Source organism: Sceloporus occidentalis, unplaced genomic scaffold (assembly GCF_023333645.1).
Source record: "Sceloporus occidentalis isolate IW3139 unplaced genomic scaffold, rSceOcc1.0.p SCAF_3, whole genome shotgun sequence".
NCBI classification, from domain to species: Eukaryota; Metazoa; Chordata; class Lepidosauria; order Squamata; family Phrynosomatidae; genus Sceloporus; species Sceloporus occidentalis.
In genome coordinates this window covers 242,693,395-242,708,442 of record NW_028316983.1, presented here as the reverse complement: position 1 = coordinate 242,708,442, position 15,048 = coordinate 242,693,395, and the positions used below count along the sequence as shown (strand labels likewise).

General features: G+C 38.6%; 1 protein-coding gene across 2 annotated transcripts in view; it reads left to right on the top strand.

The window, feature by feature from the left end:
* AGO2 (argonaute RISC catalytic component 2) overlaps positions 1-15,048 on the top strand; it is a 46,829-nt gene that overhangs the window by 16,086 nt on the left and 15,695 nt on the right. For both annotated transcript variants that reach the window (XM_089518019.1, XM_089518018.1), the window contains exons 5-18: positions 836-972; positions 1,125-1,259; positions 2,960-3,047; positions 4,071-4,218; positions 5,126-5,245; positions 5,645-5,767; positions 6,464-6,597; positions 7,568-7,752; positions 8,823-8,982; positions 10,535-10,625; positions 11,440-11,634; positions 12,976-13,110; positions 13,354-13,455; positions 14,360-14,559. In XM_089518019.1, coding sequence (XP_089374145.1) covers positions 836-972; positions 1,125-1,259; positions 2,960-3,047; positions 4,071-4,218; positions 5,126-5,245; positions 5,645-5,767; positions 6,464-6,597; positions 7,568-7,752; positions 8,823-8,982; positions 10,535-10,625; positions 11,440-11,634; positions 12,976-13,110; positions 13,354-13,455; positions 14,360-14,559 — 1,953 coding nt within the window. The remainder of the gene's footprint in view (positions 1-835; positions 973-1,124; positions 1,260-2,959; positions 3,048-4,070; positions 4,219-5,125; positions 5,246-5,644; positions 5,768-6,463; positions 6,598-7,567; positions 7,753-8,822; positions 8,983-10,534; positions 10,626-11,439; positions 11,635-12,975; positions 13,111-13,353; positions 13,456-14,359; positions 14,560-15,048) is intronic.

The following is a 15,048-nucleotide window of genomic DNA, read 5'->3' as shown; positions in this document are numbered from 1 at the left end:
TTTAGAGATATGCTATTTAAATGATGCATGCATCCTAAGAGGCTAGAAGACACCCCAAAGCCACTCTCTAGCCCTAAGGACTGGAGCACAGCTTTGGCGCAGCTTCTGGCCTCTTAAGATGCATGTGTCATTTAAACAGCATACCTCCAAAGTGACTCGAAGCAGCTTTATTTTGGCCTGTCTGTTCGGGCCCAAAAACAACACAATTGGGGTTCTTGTTACATGAGAAAAACAATGGAAGTAGTTGCCTTGAAGGCCCCTGTGTGAGCTGTAATGTACAAGAATAATAATAATAATAATAATAATAATAATGTTTATTTATATACCGCTTTTCCAAATTAGATCAAAGCGGTGTACAACAGGAAGTACAATACAAAGTCAAAATAAAAAAAGTCAAAATAAAAAAAAATAAAACAAGCATGCAGGCTTTTCATTTCACATTGATGGAACAAGTAGGTCTGCTTCTGAATCTGTGGCAATTTGAACATTTCAGGGAGGAGCTGAAACAATGAAAAAACCCTTTTGCATTTGGGGCTGGCAGTTGTACATTTTGTCTGTCTGTCTGTTACTTTTCCTCTGCCCCAGTCCCTGTATTTTTCTGCCTACCATTATCATTACCTTTCTTTCTGCAATCAGAACGTGCCTCTGAGTATTACTAATAAGATTGGTCTTTTTCAGAAATATAGTTCTGGATTCTGATGAGAATCCATGGGCCTTTCCAGAGTTACCTATTACTTGTGTTATAAAACAGTAGCATCATGGATATCTCTTGTGTCTGTCCATGAATAATCATTGTTTTCTGACTGTGAATAAATCTGTTTTATTGCTTTTCTAGGTACACTCCTGTAGGCCGGTCCTTTTTTACTGCATCAGAAGGATGCTCTAATCCCTTGGGTGGGGGCAGAGAAGTTTGGTTTGGATTTCATCAGTCAGTTAGGCCTTCACTGTGGAAAATGATGCTTAACATTGATGGTATGTTTTGTGTTACTTCTCCATCTGCTTTTGTTTACATTTTTGTTTAATTGCATGAAAGAATGCTCTTCAGACAGATTTGTGATGAATAGTCTTAGATCTGTAACTTCTTCAGTTTCATTCATTTCCTGTATTTTTCTTTTGATTTGTAGTATCTGCAACAGCGTTTTACAAGGCACAGCCAGTAATTGAATTTGTATGTGAAGTTCTGGATTTCAAAAGTATTGAAGAACAACAGAAACCTCTGACAGATTCCCAAAGGGTTAAGTTTACCAAAGAAATTAAAGGTAAGAAAGTTGGAAGAAGATGCAATAGAGCTGAGCTTTGTGGAACAATTATTAGGATTTTCAAAAGATTTTATTGAGATTGAAAGCAATTAAATAAAAGAAGAAAAATACAATATCATTTATACAGAAAAAAATATATGAACACTTATCATAATCCAACCAGTGAGTACCAGTGAAAGGGTCCATTAGGTCTTTGCCCATTGCAGTAATCATTCCAGTATCCCTGAAAGGACTGTGTAGCATTTGAGCAGTTCTGTTGTAACAGTTTAAAGGTTGTAATCGTATGTATGTCCTTTTGCATATTTCCCTTGCTGCCATTGATTGACTGTAAGGATGCAAGGATGCTTGTCAGTTGCATGCTCCAGCTGCTAGCATATGTACAGAAGTCAGCATGTGGGATACACCTTGTTCTATATCTGATTTGAAATATTGCTTAACTCTTGTGAGTGGATTTATTTGTAGGTTCAGGCCTGTAATTCTCTTGATGGGTATTTTATTGGAGAACAATATAACCAAATATGGGCAAATGTGCCACTTCCATTTCTCTAACACCAGAGCTTTGCTTTGTTGATTAGGACTAATTACACCTCATTTGAAGAATTCTTTAATTGTTGATTAAGCATTTTTAAAATGAATTATAATCTTTTACATGCCCATTCCTCTGGTAACTTTCTGAGTGTAATTCCTGATCTGCGGGTAATGGAAAAATGGGAAGTACAAAGTAACATTCCTTTTGGTCAATTTAACGTGTGAACTATTTACCTTAAGAACAATAAAGTCCTTAAATTTTATCAGATTGCCTGTTAACCATATCAAATAGTTCTTTTTCTCTCAAGCTATTTCTACTCTATAGGACAGCGTGCCCGTTCCATATACAGACGCACTATACGCAGCTTCTGGTTTACACGGAAGCTGCGCTCTAATACTTTCAATGGTGCATACGCCATGCTGCCGCATGCATGAGCCCCATTCACTAGTGGGGCTCGAGCATAGGTGGAATTTGTCTTATGCGGCGAGGTGCGGTACGGATCCCCCGCGTAAGGCGAGGTTCCACTTTATTGATAATTGGGGCCAATAAGGATGTAACTGAACACTGATCTATATTTTCCCCATACCTTGGTAACAGAATTCCTCATTTGATTTTGATGTTAGTATTTTTTTTTATCATCATGTCCAGTCTGATAATTGATATTCTATTTCTATTGGTTTGCCCAATTTTGGTGAGGAACCTTGGAATGATGGAAGTCATAAAGCCATTGTGGCTAACAGTTCCCCATAGTAAAAACATATTCAACTCTGTAAGGCCAGACCACCTTTGCTTCTCTTTTTTTGCATGACATTGCACTTGACTTACTGATTTAGGTTCCATATGTATTCATTGTTTACTGGCTGGAAATTATTTAAGATCCTTGATGCAATTGCCATCTGGTAATGTAATGGTGTGGGTAGAAATCAGAGTACAAAATAAATAAAAACAAAAACAAATATTATCCTCCGTTTTAAGAATCTTGAAACAGTATGATCAGTATCTTACCGATTACCCTTAATCAAGTGTGCAGATAGATGTATTTTAAACTGCACTGTTCTTCTAGAGAAAACTGATAACTAATGGCACACAAGATTGCTGTTAGTATGGTGAATTTTTGGGATCTAGGCTAAATGAGATAGAAAATTGACTACTTATATTCTTATATTGTTAGGTCTGAAAGTGGAAATCACTCATTGCGGGCAAATGAAGAGAAAATACCGAGTATGTAATGTTACCAGGCGACCAGCAAGTCACCAAACGTAATATTTGACTTTTAATCTTGCTAGCAATAATTTACAAGTTGCATGTACTTGATAAAAATCCTAACTGTTTGCTCATTGACTGCCAGTTGTCACATAATGAGCAGCAAAGGAATATTTGCTTGTTTGGGTGGTTCAGTGACATCACTGCATATCTGAAACAAAATAAATAGGTATACAGTTATCCCTCCATGCTTGCAGGTGATGCATTCGTGAGTTTGATAATAATAATAATAATAAAATTTTATTTCTATACCGCTATTCCAGCGATCACAGTATTATTATTGCCACCCTACTCTAATTTTAACAGGGACTTTGATAACACTGGTGTTCCAGTCAGGAAATCAGACAGGGTGGCTGGGCCTAGCTGCGCACACGTTTCCTCACTTGTTTACTCAGTTGTGCAGGGAGGCAGGGGGAAGGGGTACGATTGGGGGTGTGCGGGGAGGGATGGCATGCACATTCCCTCACTCACTAATATGTGGGCAGGAGGAAAGTGATTGAATGGAAAAGTGCAAGAAGGGAAGACTTCCACGTTCCCTCGCTCACTTGCGCAAATGGGAGGAAAGGGGTGAGGAAGACAGGTGTCCCCGTCCTTCCTTCCTTCCCCTTCCTCCCCATCCCATCTCCTTATGCCCTCCCATCTCATCCCCTTATCCCTATGCGCTCACTTGCTCGCTCTAGGGAACATGTGCAGGGCCTGAGCCAGCTATCCCCACTAGTAATTTTTTTTTGTATGTTACATACTGTTTGGGGGAGGGTTTGGAGATATTCACATTTTCTCCACTTTTGTGGGGGTCCTGCATTACTAACCCCTGTGAAAGTTGAGGGCTGACTGTATTCCCCTTAAACCACTTATTGCATTTTGGTTGGCGATGAAAGTTATAATAGCATAATATCTGCCAGCCTGTGTCTTGAAGCAGACCTGAGCATTTTTAAAATTGCTGTCTCGCGTTCATTGTGTTGAGAGGGTTTGGAGAAGTACTAAATTCTATTATTTCTCTCAAACTTTGGTTTCTGCAGATTCCCACTTCAGCAAGAGAGTGGACAGACAGTTGAATGCACTGTAGCTCAATATTTTAAGGATAGGCACAAGTTGGTATTACGCTACCCTCATCTTCCATGTTTACAAGTTGGACAAGAACAGAAACACACATACCTTCCTCTAGAGGCAAGTAATCTCTTTGCTAAGTATTAGGCAGCTTTTTCTTTCTTTCTTTCTTTCTTTCTTTCTTTGGCTCTCTCTTTGCAGTAGTTTTCAGGAGAAACTGTTAGTCATTTACCACATTTTTTTCCCCACCATTATCTGGCTGCCTTTCCCACTCATCCTTCAGAGGAGAAAGAGGACTAATGGCAGAAGTGATTATCAAATGCCTTTCATAAAAACCCATTATGTGTCACCACACATCACCATGCATTAATGTATTATTATTATACATTATAATTTATTATAATTTTAAAATTTATAAATTTATTTATTTATTTATTTATTTATTTATGGTATTTATACCCCGCCCTTCAGCCCTAATGGCTCTCAATTAATATATATATTAATGTGATGGTGGTTTGCTTATGTTTTAACTTCTTTATTATCAGATTTTTACCTTATCTTATTTTTTAGCCCTTGCAATCTGCCTTGCGTCCCATGCTGGGAGAAAGACAGTCTATAAATGAATTAAAGAAGTATATAAACCTCTTTTATCCAAAACAATTGTAACTTTCCTTTCCCTGAGTAAATGAAGGGGAAGAAATGGCTAGACAAGGGAAAAAAAGAACACATTGATTTCCCCCCCTCAATATGGCTTGGTGTGTTGCCTGCGTAGGTTTGTGCCCTTTGGGGATCGTGTCAGGTATAAGCACTTGAGCTGTATCAGAGTCAGTAAAGCTCTATATTCTGTATAGCTTTCCAAACCTAATTTGTGGCGGTCCAGTGAATAAATGTGGGGACATTTGCTTGTGCAGTGTATTTGAGTCTTAACTCAGGGTGGACCTGGGTGTGATACAAAGTGGGAGACCCATCTTTTAGCAAGGCTTAAATATAGTAAATAAATGTTAAAATCTGTGGTGTTTTGCTTTAGGTATGCAACATAGTGGCAGGGCAGAGGTGTATAAAGAAGCTGACAGACAATCAAACTTCCACTATGATAAGGGCAACTGCTAGATCAGCACCAGACCGTCAAGAAGAGATTAGCAAACTGGTGAGTCCTTTCTCTGGAAGTAAGAAGCAGAAATATGGCCAGAGTCATGTGTTCTGTATGTATGTTCTGTATTATACCTCACATAATTCCATTTCCAAAGTTTAGTGTTGTTAAGACTTCATTGAAATAACAGAGGGTGGTGGCAGGAAGGTTGATTCACAAGGTTAAAAGGTACATAATAGTAACAGAAAGAAAACAGGCACTCGTGGAGCATTCTTAAGCCTTCCTTGTCCAATGTTTAGAAATATTGTTTATCCCATTTTCAAAATCACTTGTATCCAGATACTTTTCAGCTGCTCTAAAGCCTTTGCAACTATAACAGCTAATAAACAAGTTGATGTTTTGGATTGTGTTGTAATGGAAGAATTTGGTCTTCATCGGTTTATCTTTCATTTCTAGATGCGAAGTGCAAGTTTTAATACTGACCCTTTTGTTCGTGAATTTGGAATTATGGTCAAAGATGAAATGACTGATGTGACTGGTCGGGTCCTGCAGCCTCCTTCAATTCTGTATGGAGGCAGGGTATGTGAACAAAGATCCTTTGGGGCAGAGTGACAACATATCTCTTCATTATTAAGTGTTAGCACTAGTTAATAATGCCTAGTAGTATAGGTTTCTGAAATTTCAGATTTTATTGTGTACTCCTAGTTGTATGGCTTGTAGTGCCTGTTTTGTAAAAATACTCTCTGTGTATCTGCAGGTGCAAAAATTTTTGTTTGCTCATTCCTTTGCAGTGGTGAGGTTTTAGTAAAGAAATCCTTTCAACCTGCTTTCTCTTTAAGATGTTCTCATGTACAGTTCACCTGAATAGTTTAGATGAGCTTGGAGTCACAAATGGACCACTTGAATGTTTCAGAGAAGAAAATATGATATGTTTCCCACTCTAACAGTCTTTTGTAGTTCTTCCCTATTCTGTCTTTATACTCAAGCCTCCTATCTTAACTTACTAGTTTAATGTATGTACAGGCAGTTGTGTGTAGTGATAACTTCTAGGTTAAGGGAATGCTCAGGACTTGTGTTTTCTTCTTCACTCTGCCATACTGTTTGCTTTTGGTTGGAGTTTTGAACTGTGAGTGACTTTTTGTGAACTGTGGATAATTCTTTCCTATAGTTTCCTCTGAATGTGGTTGTTAATAGAATGTTGAGGTAAGTAACAACTGTTGCAGTTGAAACTTTTTTTTTATTGAAAGGCTTTCATTCGTTTTTCTCTATTTCTAGAACAAAGCAATTGCTACACCCGTACAAGGAGTTTGGGATATGAGGAACAAGCAGTTTCACACTGGTATTGAAATAAAAGTCTGGGCAATTGCTTGCTTTGCTCCACAGCGACAGTGCACTGAAGTCCACCTTAAGTAAGCTTGATTCATGTTGTGTTTACATTGAGATTTTGAGTCACTGTAGCTTCTCATTGTATGTGTGAATATTAAGCATGTGTGGCCTTTAAAATTTGTCATTGCTTTTCAGAGTTTTGTAGTAACAGGGCATTCATTCAGACATTTGAGAAAAATAGCTACTATAATTGAAAACAAAATCATCTCTTGAAAAATACGTTTGTATTTTCCTGCTGGAAACCAATGACTTTAATATAATTAGTATTGTACAGGCTAATGAAATACTTGCTTTGCAGTACTAAAATAATAAATATAACCCACTTTTGAGGCTAGGTGTTTTTCACTGACTACTGTGAAATGTGGGGCTAGTGAAACCGACAGTTGTACTATAACAACACCCAACAATTTCAGGGAAACTTTCCACTTGGTATTACTTCCATATAAGTGCATATAGGATTTCAGCCTTACCTTAGAACCTTTTTTGCAACACAGACCTCTCTCGTTTCTCCAGCTGTCAAATTATACATACTGTGTGAATGTGTGGGTGTGTGTATTTGAAACAGTGATGCGAGTTTTCCAGAAAAAGTAAAACAAAAGTTTTGAGTGCTCCCATCAACAGTTAAACTTTTGTTGGCTGAAGTACCTTCAGCTTCACTCACTCACTCACTTTTTGTACTACTTATCAGTTCTGTTTTAATGAGGGGAAAATCTGATTCAATACAACTAGTTAAAAATTCTGTTTCACTGAAGGGTTGGTGTGTGTGTGTGTGTGTGTGTGTGTGTGTGTGTGTGTATGCACCTTCAAATCATCTGTGAACTTTTGGTGCCTCCATGATTTTCTTAGTATTTTATTTTAGGCATCATGTGTACGCCGCGTCCCCAAGCAGGCTGGAAGCTGTCTTTCCATGCTCGTCTATTCCGGCCCTAAATTGGATTTAACTGAAAGCAAAGCATTTTTCCTTAAATGTGTGCCTTCCTTTTTATTCTCAAGGTCCTTCACAGAACAGCTGAGAAAGATATCAAGAGATGCAGGAATGCCCATCCAGGGTCAGCCCTGTTTCTGTAAATATGCCCAGGGAGCTGATAGTGTGGAGCCAATGTTCCGACATCTAAAGAACACCTATGCTGGGTTGCAGCTCGTGGTAGTCATTTTACCTGGAAAAACACCAGTTTATGGTTCGTGTTACGTCTAACAACTAAAAAATACCCCCCCAACCTGTTTTTTCCTTCTCCAGCCTCCTCATATTTAACAGTTCCCTCTCCTGTGTAGGCATCATACTCATTGGTATACTGTTTTTCTTCTTATTAACTCTCTATATACCCACCTTTTCCCCAAAATTGGGACTTAAGGCTGTTGTTTTCTCTGGAATTGTCCCATGAAGGTCTCTTGCTAGCCATACTTCAATGCAGTCTGTTTAGTTTTGCTGCTGGTTTCTGAAATAATGTGAGAAGCAGTCAGAAATAAAGCTCTCTCTGTCTAACATCTGTCCATATATTGGATGGTAGCCATTTAATGTGACCATTGAGGTTTCAGAAGGTTGCATTAAAAAAACAAGATAAAATGCTGTAAGTCAGTTCCACAATACCGTTGTGTGGAGGTGCATAACACTATAAATATGGAGTAGCATGCATTTGTAGAAGTGGAGAATGGATGCTATTAATTGAAATACAGTGTGCCCTTGGCTTACGCGGGGATCCGTTTCAGACCCCTCCCTGCGTAAGCCAAATTCTGTGCATGCTCAAGCCCCATTCGCATGAATGGGGCTCGTGCATGCGGTGGTGTGGTGGCGCGCGCGCACCATGGGTGCACGCCCCATTCATGTGCGGGTGCATTGTATTATTATAAGGAGGAAGTTTTTAAAAAATAAATAAGTAAATAAGTAAGACCAAAGAGGGCAAGACAAACAAACTTAACATAGTATTGAAATGCCAATACTGTGAAAACAGAAAGACTTGGGAAATGTTTTAAAAAGCCTTCATCTGATTTTCAGAAAGACACCATAGGTGACAATTGATTCTCTGTGGAGAGAACACTGGAAAACTGGAGCACCAGGGATGAAAATGTCCTCTCTTTCATAGATAGTCATCTCCTCCTTCTCCACCAAAGGACCTCTGTTGAAAAACTTAGTTTACAGATAGATAAAACATATGGAAAAAGTGGACATCCCAGAGACAAATAAACTATATTTGAAACAGAGTGCTTTAACTGAATATCTTGTAATTTCCCCCCCCCCCCCCCTTTGCAGCGGAGGTGAAGCGTGTTGGGGATACTGTGTTGGGCATGGCTACGCAATGTGTACAGATGAAAAATGTGCAAAGGACAACACCACAAACTCTTTCCAATCTGTGCTTAAAAATCAATGTCAAACTGGGAGGCGTAAATAACATTTTACTGCCTCAGGGAAGGTAAGAGTTGTTTAGTGTAGAAATGATTAATTATTTAGTGGCATTATGGTGCTGAAGTAGGTAGTTTATAAAGGTGAAGTAAAATAAATGTGCAAATTAGTGCAGTGTCTGGATTCTCCTTATTTCCTGGGAAATAGTTGTATTTGGCATTGTGTAATTTTAGAAAATGTTGGTTTCCCTGGCAAAATTTTAATTAACACTTCCTAAAAATGCAGAGAGCAAGCCTTTTAAGTTTGATGTAAAGGATCAAGCTAGAGTCTGAGGTGCAAAACTTGTTTTATGTGGTACCAAAAGACTCAGTTTTGATTGGTTCTGTTATTGGAGGAGAGGGAGAGGCAGAATTATAATGATCTGGTTCATTGAATCCTGATGGGTAAGCTGTTATGCCAATTAAAAAAATAACAACCAAAACCAGATCACAGTGGGAAGTAACATGCATCATGTATTGTGTGTGTGTGTGTTTGTGCGTGTGTTGCTTATGACTATTTTTTGTTGTTACCTCACAAGCTGGTTTGCAATAAAATAACAATGAAATGAATAGAAAAATAAAAATAGAACAGAGTGCCAGAGTGATGGGATTGCAGCTGAGAAGGAAATATCTCTTACTTTCACCAGTTTGATGTATTCTGTGATTAGCCTCTGCTGGGTCATATGAGTTCAAGTGCTTTTTAGGGTCAGTATGTAAGTCAGTAAATATGCTAGACAATCTTGGAAGCCGATATAGGGTTGGTGCTGTGTGCTGTGATTGTTTGGCCCCCACCAGCAACAGAGCTGCTTTATTCTATACCAACTAAACCGTCTTATCCATCTTTGAAAGTGTGTGTCCCTTGGGACTTTTCTGCCAGCTGCAAGTTCATTTCAGTTCACATTTATTTCTCTCTTGCTCAAAGCTCATAACCCAAAGCAGTGGCAAAGGACAGAGAACTAGGGCTGCATCTACACTGCAGAAATAATCCAGTTTGACACCACTTTAACTGCCATGGCTCAATGGTATGGAATTCTGTGGACTGTGGTTTTGTGAGACATCTAGCCTTCTTTGTCAGAGAGCTCTGGTGCCACAATAAGCTACAATTCGCAGGTTTCCCTAGCTCTGATCTGGGGCAGTTAAAGTGGTCTCATACTGGATTATTTCTGCAGTGTGTTTTGGACCTAACTTTCTGCAACAAAGTTTATGTCTCATTTGTACAATAAACATGTTCCCCCTTTGTGAGCATCCCGGTTCCACATGTAGTTTGTGGAAGTGATTCACAAATGTTGGCTAGCCTCAGTGGCTTCCCTGTGTTGGGGGTTGGATAGGCCTTGTCACTGACATCATCCTGGATTTCAAAGGCACTTGGAAGCTGTAAGAATCCCTGTTGCTTTAAAGTGTCTTTCAAAGCCCAGTGGTGACACCCTATGCCATATTTGTCTCCTCTAATAAAAAAGAGCTCACAGACATGACCATATAAATTAAAGTATGAGACTAAGTGCACTGTATTGCTTGTGGGAAAAAAAAATACTAACCAACTTTATTATATTACTCTCTAATATTGTACTTTTTTTTCTTAATTAGGCCTCCAGTATTCCAGCAGCCTGTAATTTTTCTGGGTGCAGATGTCACTCATCCACCAGCTGGAGATGGGAAAAAACCATCCATTGCTGCTGTGAGTAAATTTGTAAATCGCTAGCCATGTATTTACTTGCACATGTATTGGTTTTACAATATTTGTATTTTATGTTTGTGTGATGGCATTTTTGTCCCTGTCTGTCACCTGCAAGTATTCTGAAACAGTGAATACCTTGGGCACCATTAAAGGCTCTTTAAAAGCCTCATTATCACTAGGATTGCTAGATTTTTGGACTGGGCTGATTCTCCTTATTCTCCTCTGTGAAAATAGCTTCCCTCACCAAGGAGGCTTTATATATATATAAAATATATATAAAATAAACAATCCATTACAAACAAGAAATAAAAACATAAGTACATACACTACTACTACAAATACACTACTACAACAAAAAATACAAATACCCATAACATACTAATACCACATAAAACAAATTACGTCTTAGTATAAAAAAACTCAGAAATATACTGTTAAGTTACTTCCAGGATAAGCTAAGATGACCTGATTATTAAGTTTATCTATATTCCTACAAGGTATTGATACTTGTTAAACCTCTAATGTACATATAGCCTTTTCATATGCTATCTGGGAGGCTTTTAAAGTGCTTTATTGTTCCATCAAAGAGTGAAACGATAATCCCTTATATTTGATCATGCTAACAAAGGCAGCTTGATGGGGACATCCCATAGGCTGTTTCTGGCCCACTGGCTGGAGTTTCTCCGTACTTGCCCTCAATCTTTGCTATTAAGGGATTCATTGTGTAGGTACAGCTACTGTGCAGCTACAGCTACTGTGGGTGAAGGGAGCACTGCATATGGCAATTGGAATTTTTTCCCCTGCTTTCCAACAGGTTGTAGGCAGCATGGATGCCCACCCTAATCGATACTGTGCCACTGTGAGAGTCCAGCAGCACCGTCAGGAAATCATACAAGATTTGGCCGCCATGGTTAGGGAGCTGCTGATTCAGTTCTACAAGTCAACACGATTCAAGCCAACTCGGATTATTTTCTACAGAGATGGTGTTTCTGAGGGGCAGTTTCAACAGGTTATCATTTCACCTCTTCGTTAGTTTAAAACCTTCTTCCGTTCTTTGCAGAACATCATTTTACAAAGAGACTGGACAGTTTTTACTGATGCTTTTAATTATTCTTTCATTGTTGGGCCCCAGTTTTTCCAGAATCCTTCCCCTCACCCATTTTTTTCATAATAACTCTTTGATGTTGTGCTGAGTGACAGGCCAAGCAATGATCAAATATGGATTTTAAGCTGAACCTCCCTGGTCAGAGTCCAGCATTCTTTACTACACCAGATCATACTGCTTTTCGAAAAGTTTTGAAGAAGCTATAGTAGTAGAATTTGTCTTCCACAATGCCTGGCTGTGGAACTCTCCCTGGTTTCCTTACTCTTGGGGTTTTGCAAAACATTGATTTCTCACCCTCTCTCTCTTTTTCTGTGTGTGTTTTTTGTGAAAATCAGTAAGGCGAGAGGGAAGGGATCTCTAGTAACCACAAGTAACGGCTACCTTTTAAGCTGTGGCACCTTAGGCCCATGCAATCTGAAATTTCTAAGATGCAATAATTTGTTCATCCTACCCCTATTATTGTCTCCAAGAGGGAAATCTTGAGATTGGTTCTTTAGTGGGATTTTTTCAATGTTATTATCGTTGTTAACAAATAGAAAGCAATTTTTAGATATAGTGAAATATATAGAGTGAAATATAGAGAAAAAAAATCTAGTGCTGAATCATAGAATCCTAGAGTTGGAGGAGACCACAAAGGCCATCTAGTCCAACTCCCTACCATGCAGGAACTCACAGTCAACCCCTGAGAGATGGCAATCCAACCTCTGTTTAAAGATCTCCAAAGAAGGAGACCCCATCACTCTCTGAGGGAGTGTGTTCCACTGTTGAACAGCTCTGAAACCTGATTTAAACTGGGATTCTCAAACATTAAGTAGGATCATGCCCAGATTAATTCTGATTTAGACTACCGTTTCTTATATACTATTGAAATTAGAAAACGGAGTACAATTCCCTCAGTCTTAATCAAACTATAGAATTAAATGTTTACATTAGTGATGAATACAGCACTGAGATAATAAACAGTGTTTGCCAAGCCCAACTGGCATGCCTAGACCTATGCAGATGACTATAATAAGGCTGATCTTCTCCCAAGTGCTTTCTAGTTAATCTCATTAAGTAAAGAATGTAGGGTAGGTCCTTGTATGTTTAGGATTGCCTGTTTTGCTTCAGGGGAAATACCTGAACCAAGCTCTTAACAGCCATTTCTTTATTTTAAAAAATCTTTTTTTATTATTGATGTTATGTTTGTAACATTTCAGGATGTGTCATGTCCTGTTCCTCATTGCCACCTTTATTTTACTCTAGGTTCTCCATCATGAATTGCTGGCTATTAGAGAAGCGTGCATTAAGCTAGAAAAAGACTACCAGCCTGGAATTACATTCATTGTAGTGCAGAAAAGGCATCATACCAGGCTGTTTTGTACAGATAAAAATGAAAGGGTATGTATCACTGACAATATTCAGAAGCCTGCAAATGTTCAAAAAGATAGTCTATACCTAGCCGTCTAAAGGCCTGTCTAAAGAAAAGAGTTAGTCACAGTTTTATTGCAGTATCTGACTTTTTGAGCATATAGATAATTTTGCTAGTTCTTATATTGCAGTTAAGTAACTAATTGTATTGTGGTATCATGTTTCAATATGAAATGTAATGGAAACTCTTAATTCCCCCCCCCCCCTCTTAAGGTTGGGAAAAGTGGAAACATTCCAGCAGGTACTACAGTGGATACAAAAATCACCCACCCTTCAGAATTTGACTTTTACCTGTGCAGTCATGCTGGTATTCAGGTACACTCTTTAACATGTACATTATTTTCAGACATTACAGATGAAAAGTAAGCCAGGGGAAATGGAAGTATGAATTTTCTATTGCAGTCATATTTGGCCACTTTATACATTAATTACCAGTGCTGATATGGTAAACAAACATTCAAGAAAAAGTAAGGATAATCCTTCAGTCCTTTATGGATTGTAACTTGATGTTTAGCCTGGAGAAGAGAAGGTTAAGAGGTGATATGATAGCCCTGTTTAAATATTTGAAGGGATGTCATATTGAGGAGGGACCAAGCTTGTTTTCTGCTGCTCCAGAGACTAGGACCCGGAACAATGGATGCAAGCTACAGAAAAAGAGATTCCACCTCAACATTAGGAAGAACTTCCTGACAGTAAGGGCTGTTCGACAGTGGAACACACTCCCTCAGAGTGTAGTGGAGTCTCCTTCCTTGGAGGTCTTCAAGCAGAGGCTGGATGGCCATCTGTCGGGGATGCTTTGATTGTGATTTCCTGCATGGCAGGGGTTTGGACTGGATGGCCCTTGTGGTCTCTTCCAACTCAACGATTCTGTGAGTGCTTGTTGGTCTGAAATCATCAGCTTGCAGTTCTGAATTAGATGTGCTTTTTTGCTTATCTGCGGGGGTGGTGGTGATCCAGAATGGATCCCCGTGAATACGGAATTTCTTTAATATAAGCCACAACAGGACCTCTGTGGACATTCCTGAAAATGAAAGGGAACTAAAATTGGTAAACAGCTTTTGGTTGTTTTTTTACCATATAAAGAATTTTAAAATAAATCTATACAGAAGCATAGTCGAGAAATTAATTATATATTTCCTACCAAGGGACATGCAACCAATCATGTTTTGTCTAGTGGAGGAAAGAAACATTTATCTGACACTTTGCGGTCTGTTTTCAGGGAACAAGCAGACCATCTCATTACCATGTTCTCTGGGATGACAATCGTTTCTCTTCAGATGAGCTTCAAATCCTCACATACCAACTGTGTCATACGTATGTACGCTGTACCCGCTCTGTTTCAATCCCTGCACCAGCATACTATGCACACCTGGTTGCCTTCAGAGCCAGGTATCATCTGGTGGATAAAGAACATGATAGGTAAGTAATAGATTTGGGATTGCTTTTCTACGGGCATATTCCTGCCTTCCACATTAAGTGTGATTCACCTTAGTTCTTGGTATGTGTATTCTTAAATGTTTTAATCCAAGATGTCTCTTTTGTAATAAAATACGTGTGTGTGTGTGTGTGTGTGTGTGTGTGTGTGTATTACTGCAGAAGAATTCAGTTTAAGAGATTATACGGCTGTAATAATAATAATAATAATAATAATAATAATAATAAATTTTATTTCTACCCCGCCCTTCCATGGAAATGATCAGGGCGGCTTACAAAATTTATAAAAACATTACAATACAGGATTAAAAATTCAGTATAACAATTAAAACCATTACTACAAAAAACAGGAACAGGAAACAGTAAAATAGGAAAATACTGTGTATTTTATGTGTATTATGTGGGTGTTTTGTGTAAATGTCCACACAGCTTTACCTTCTGGATCTTTTTGATGTAAGCACCATATTTGGCTGT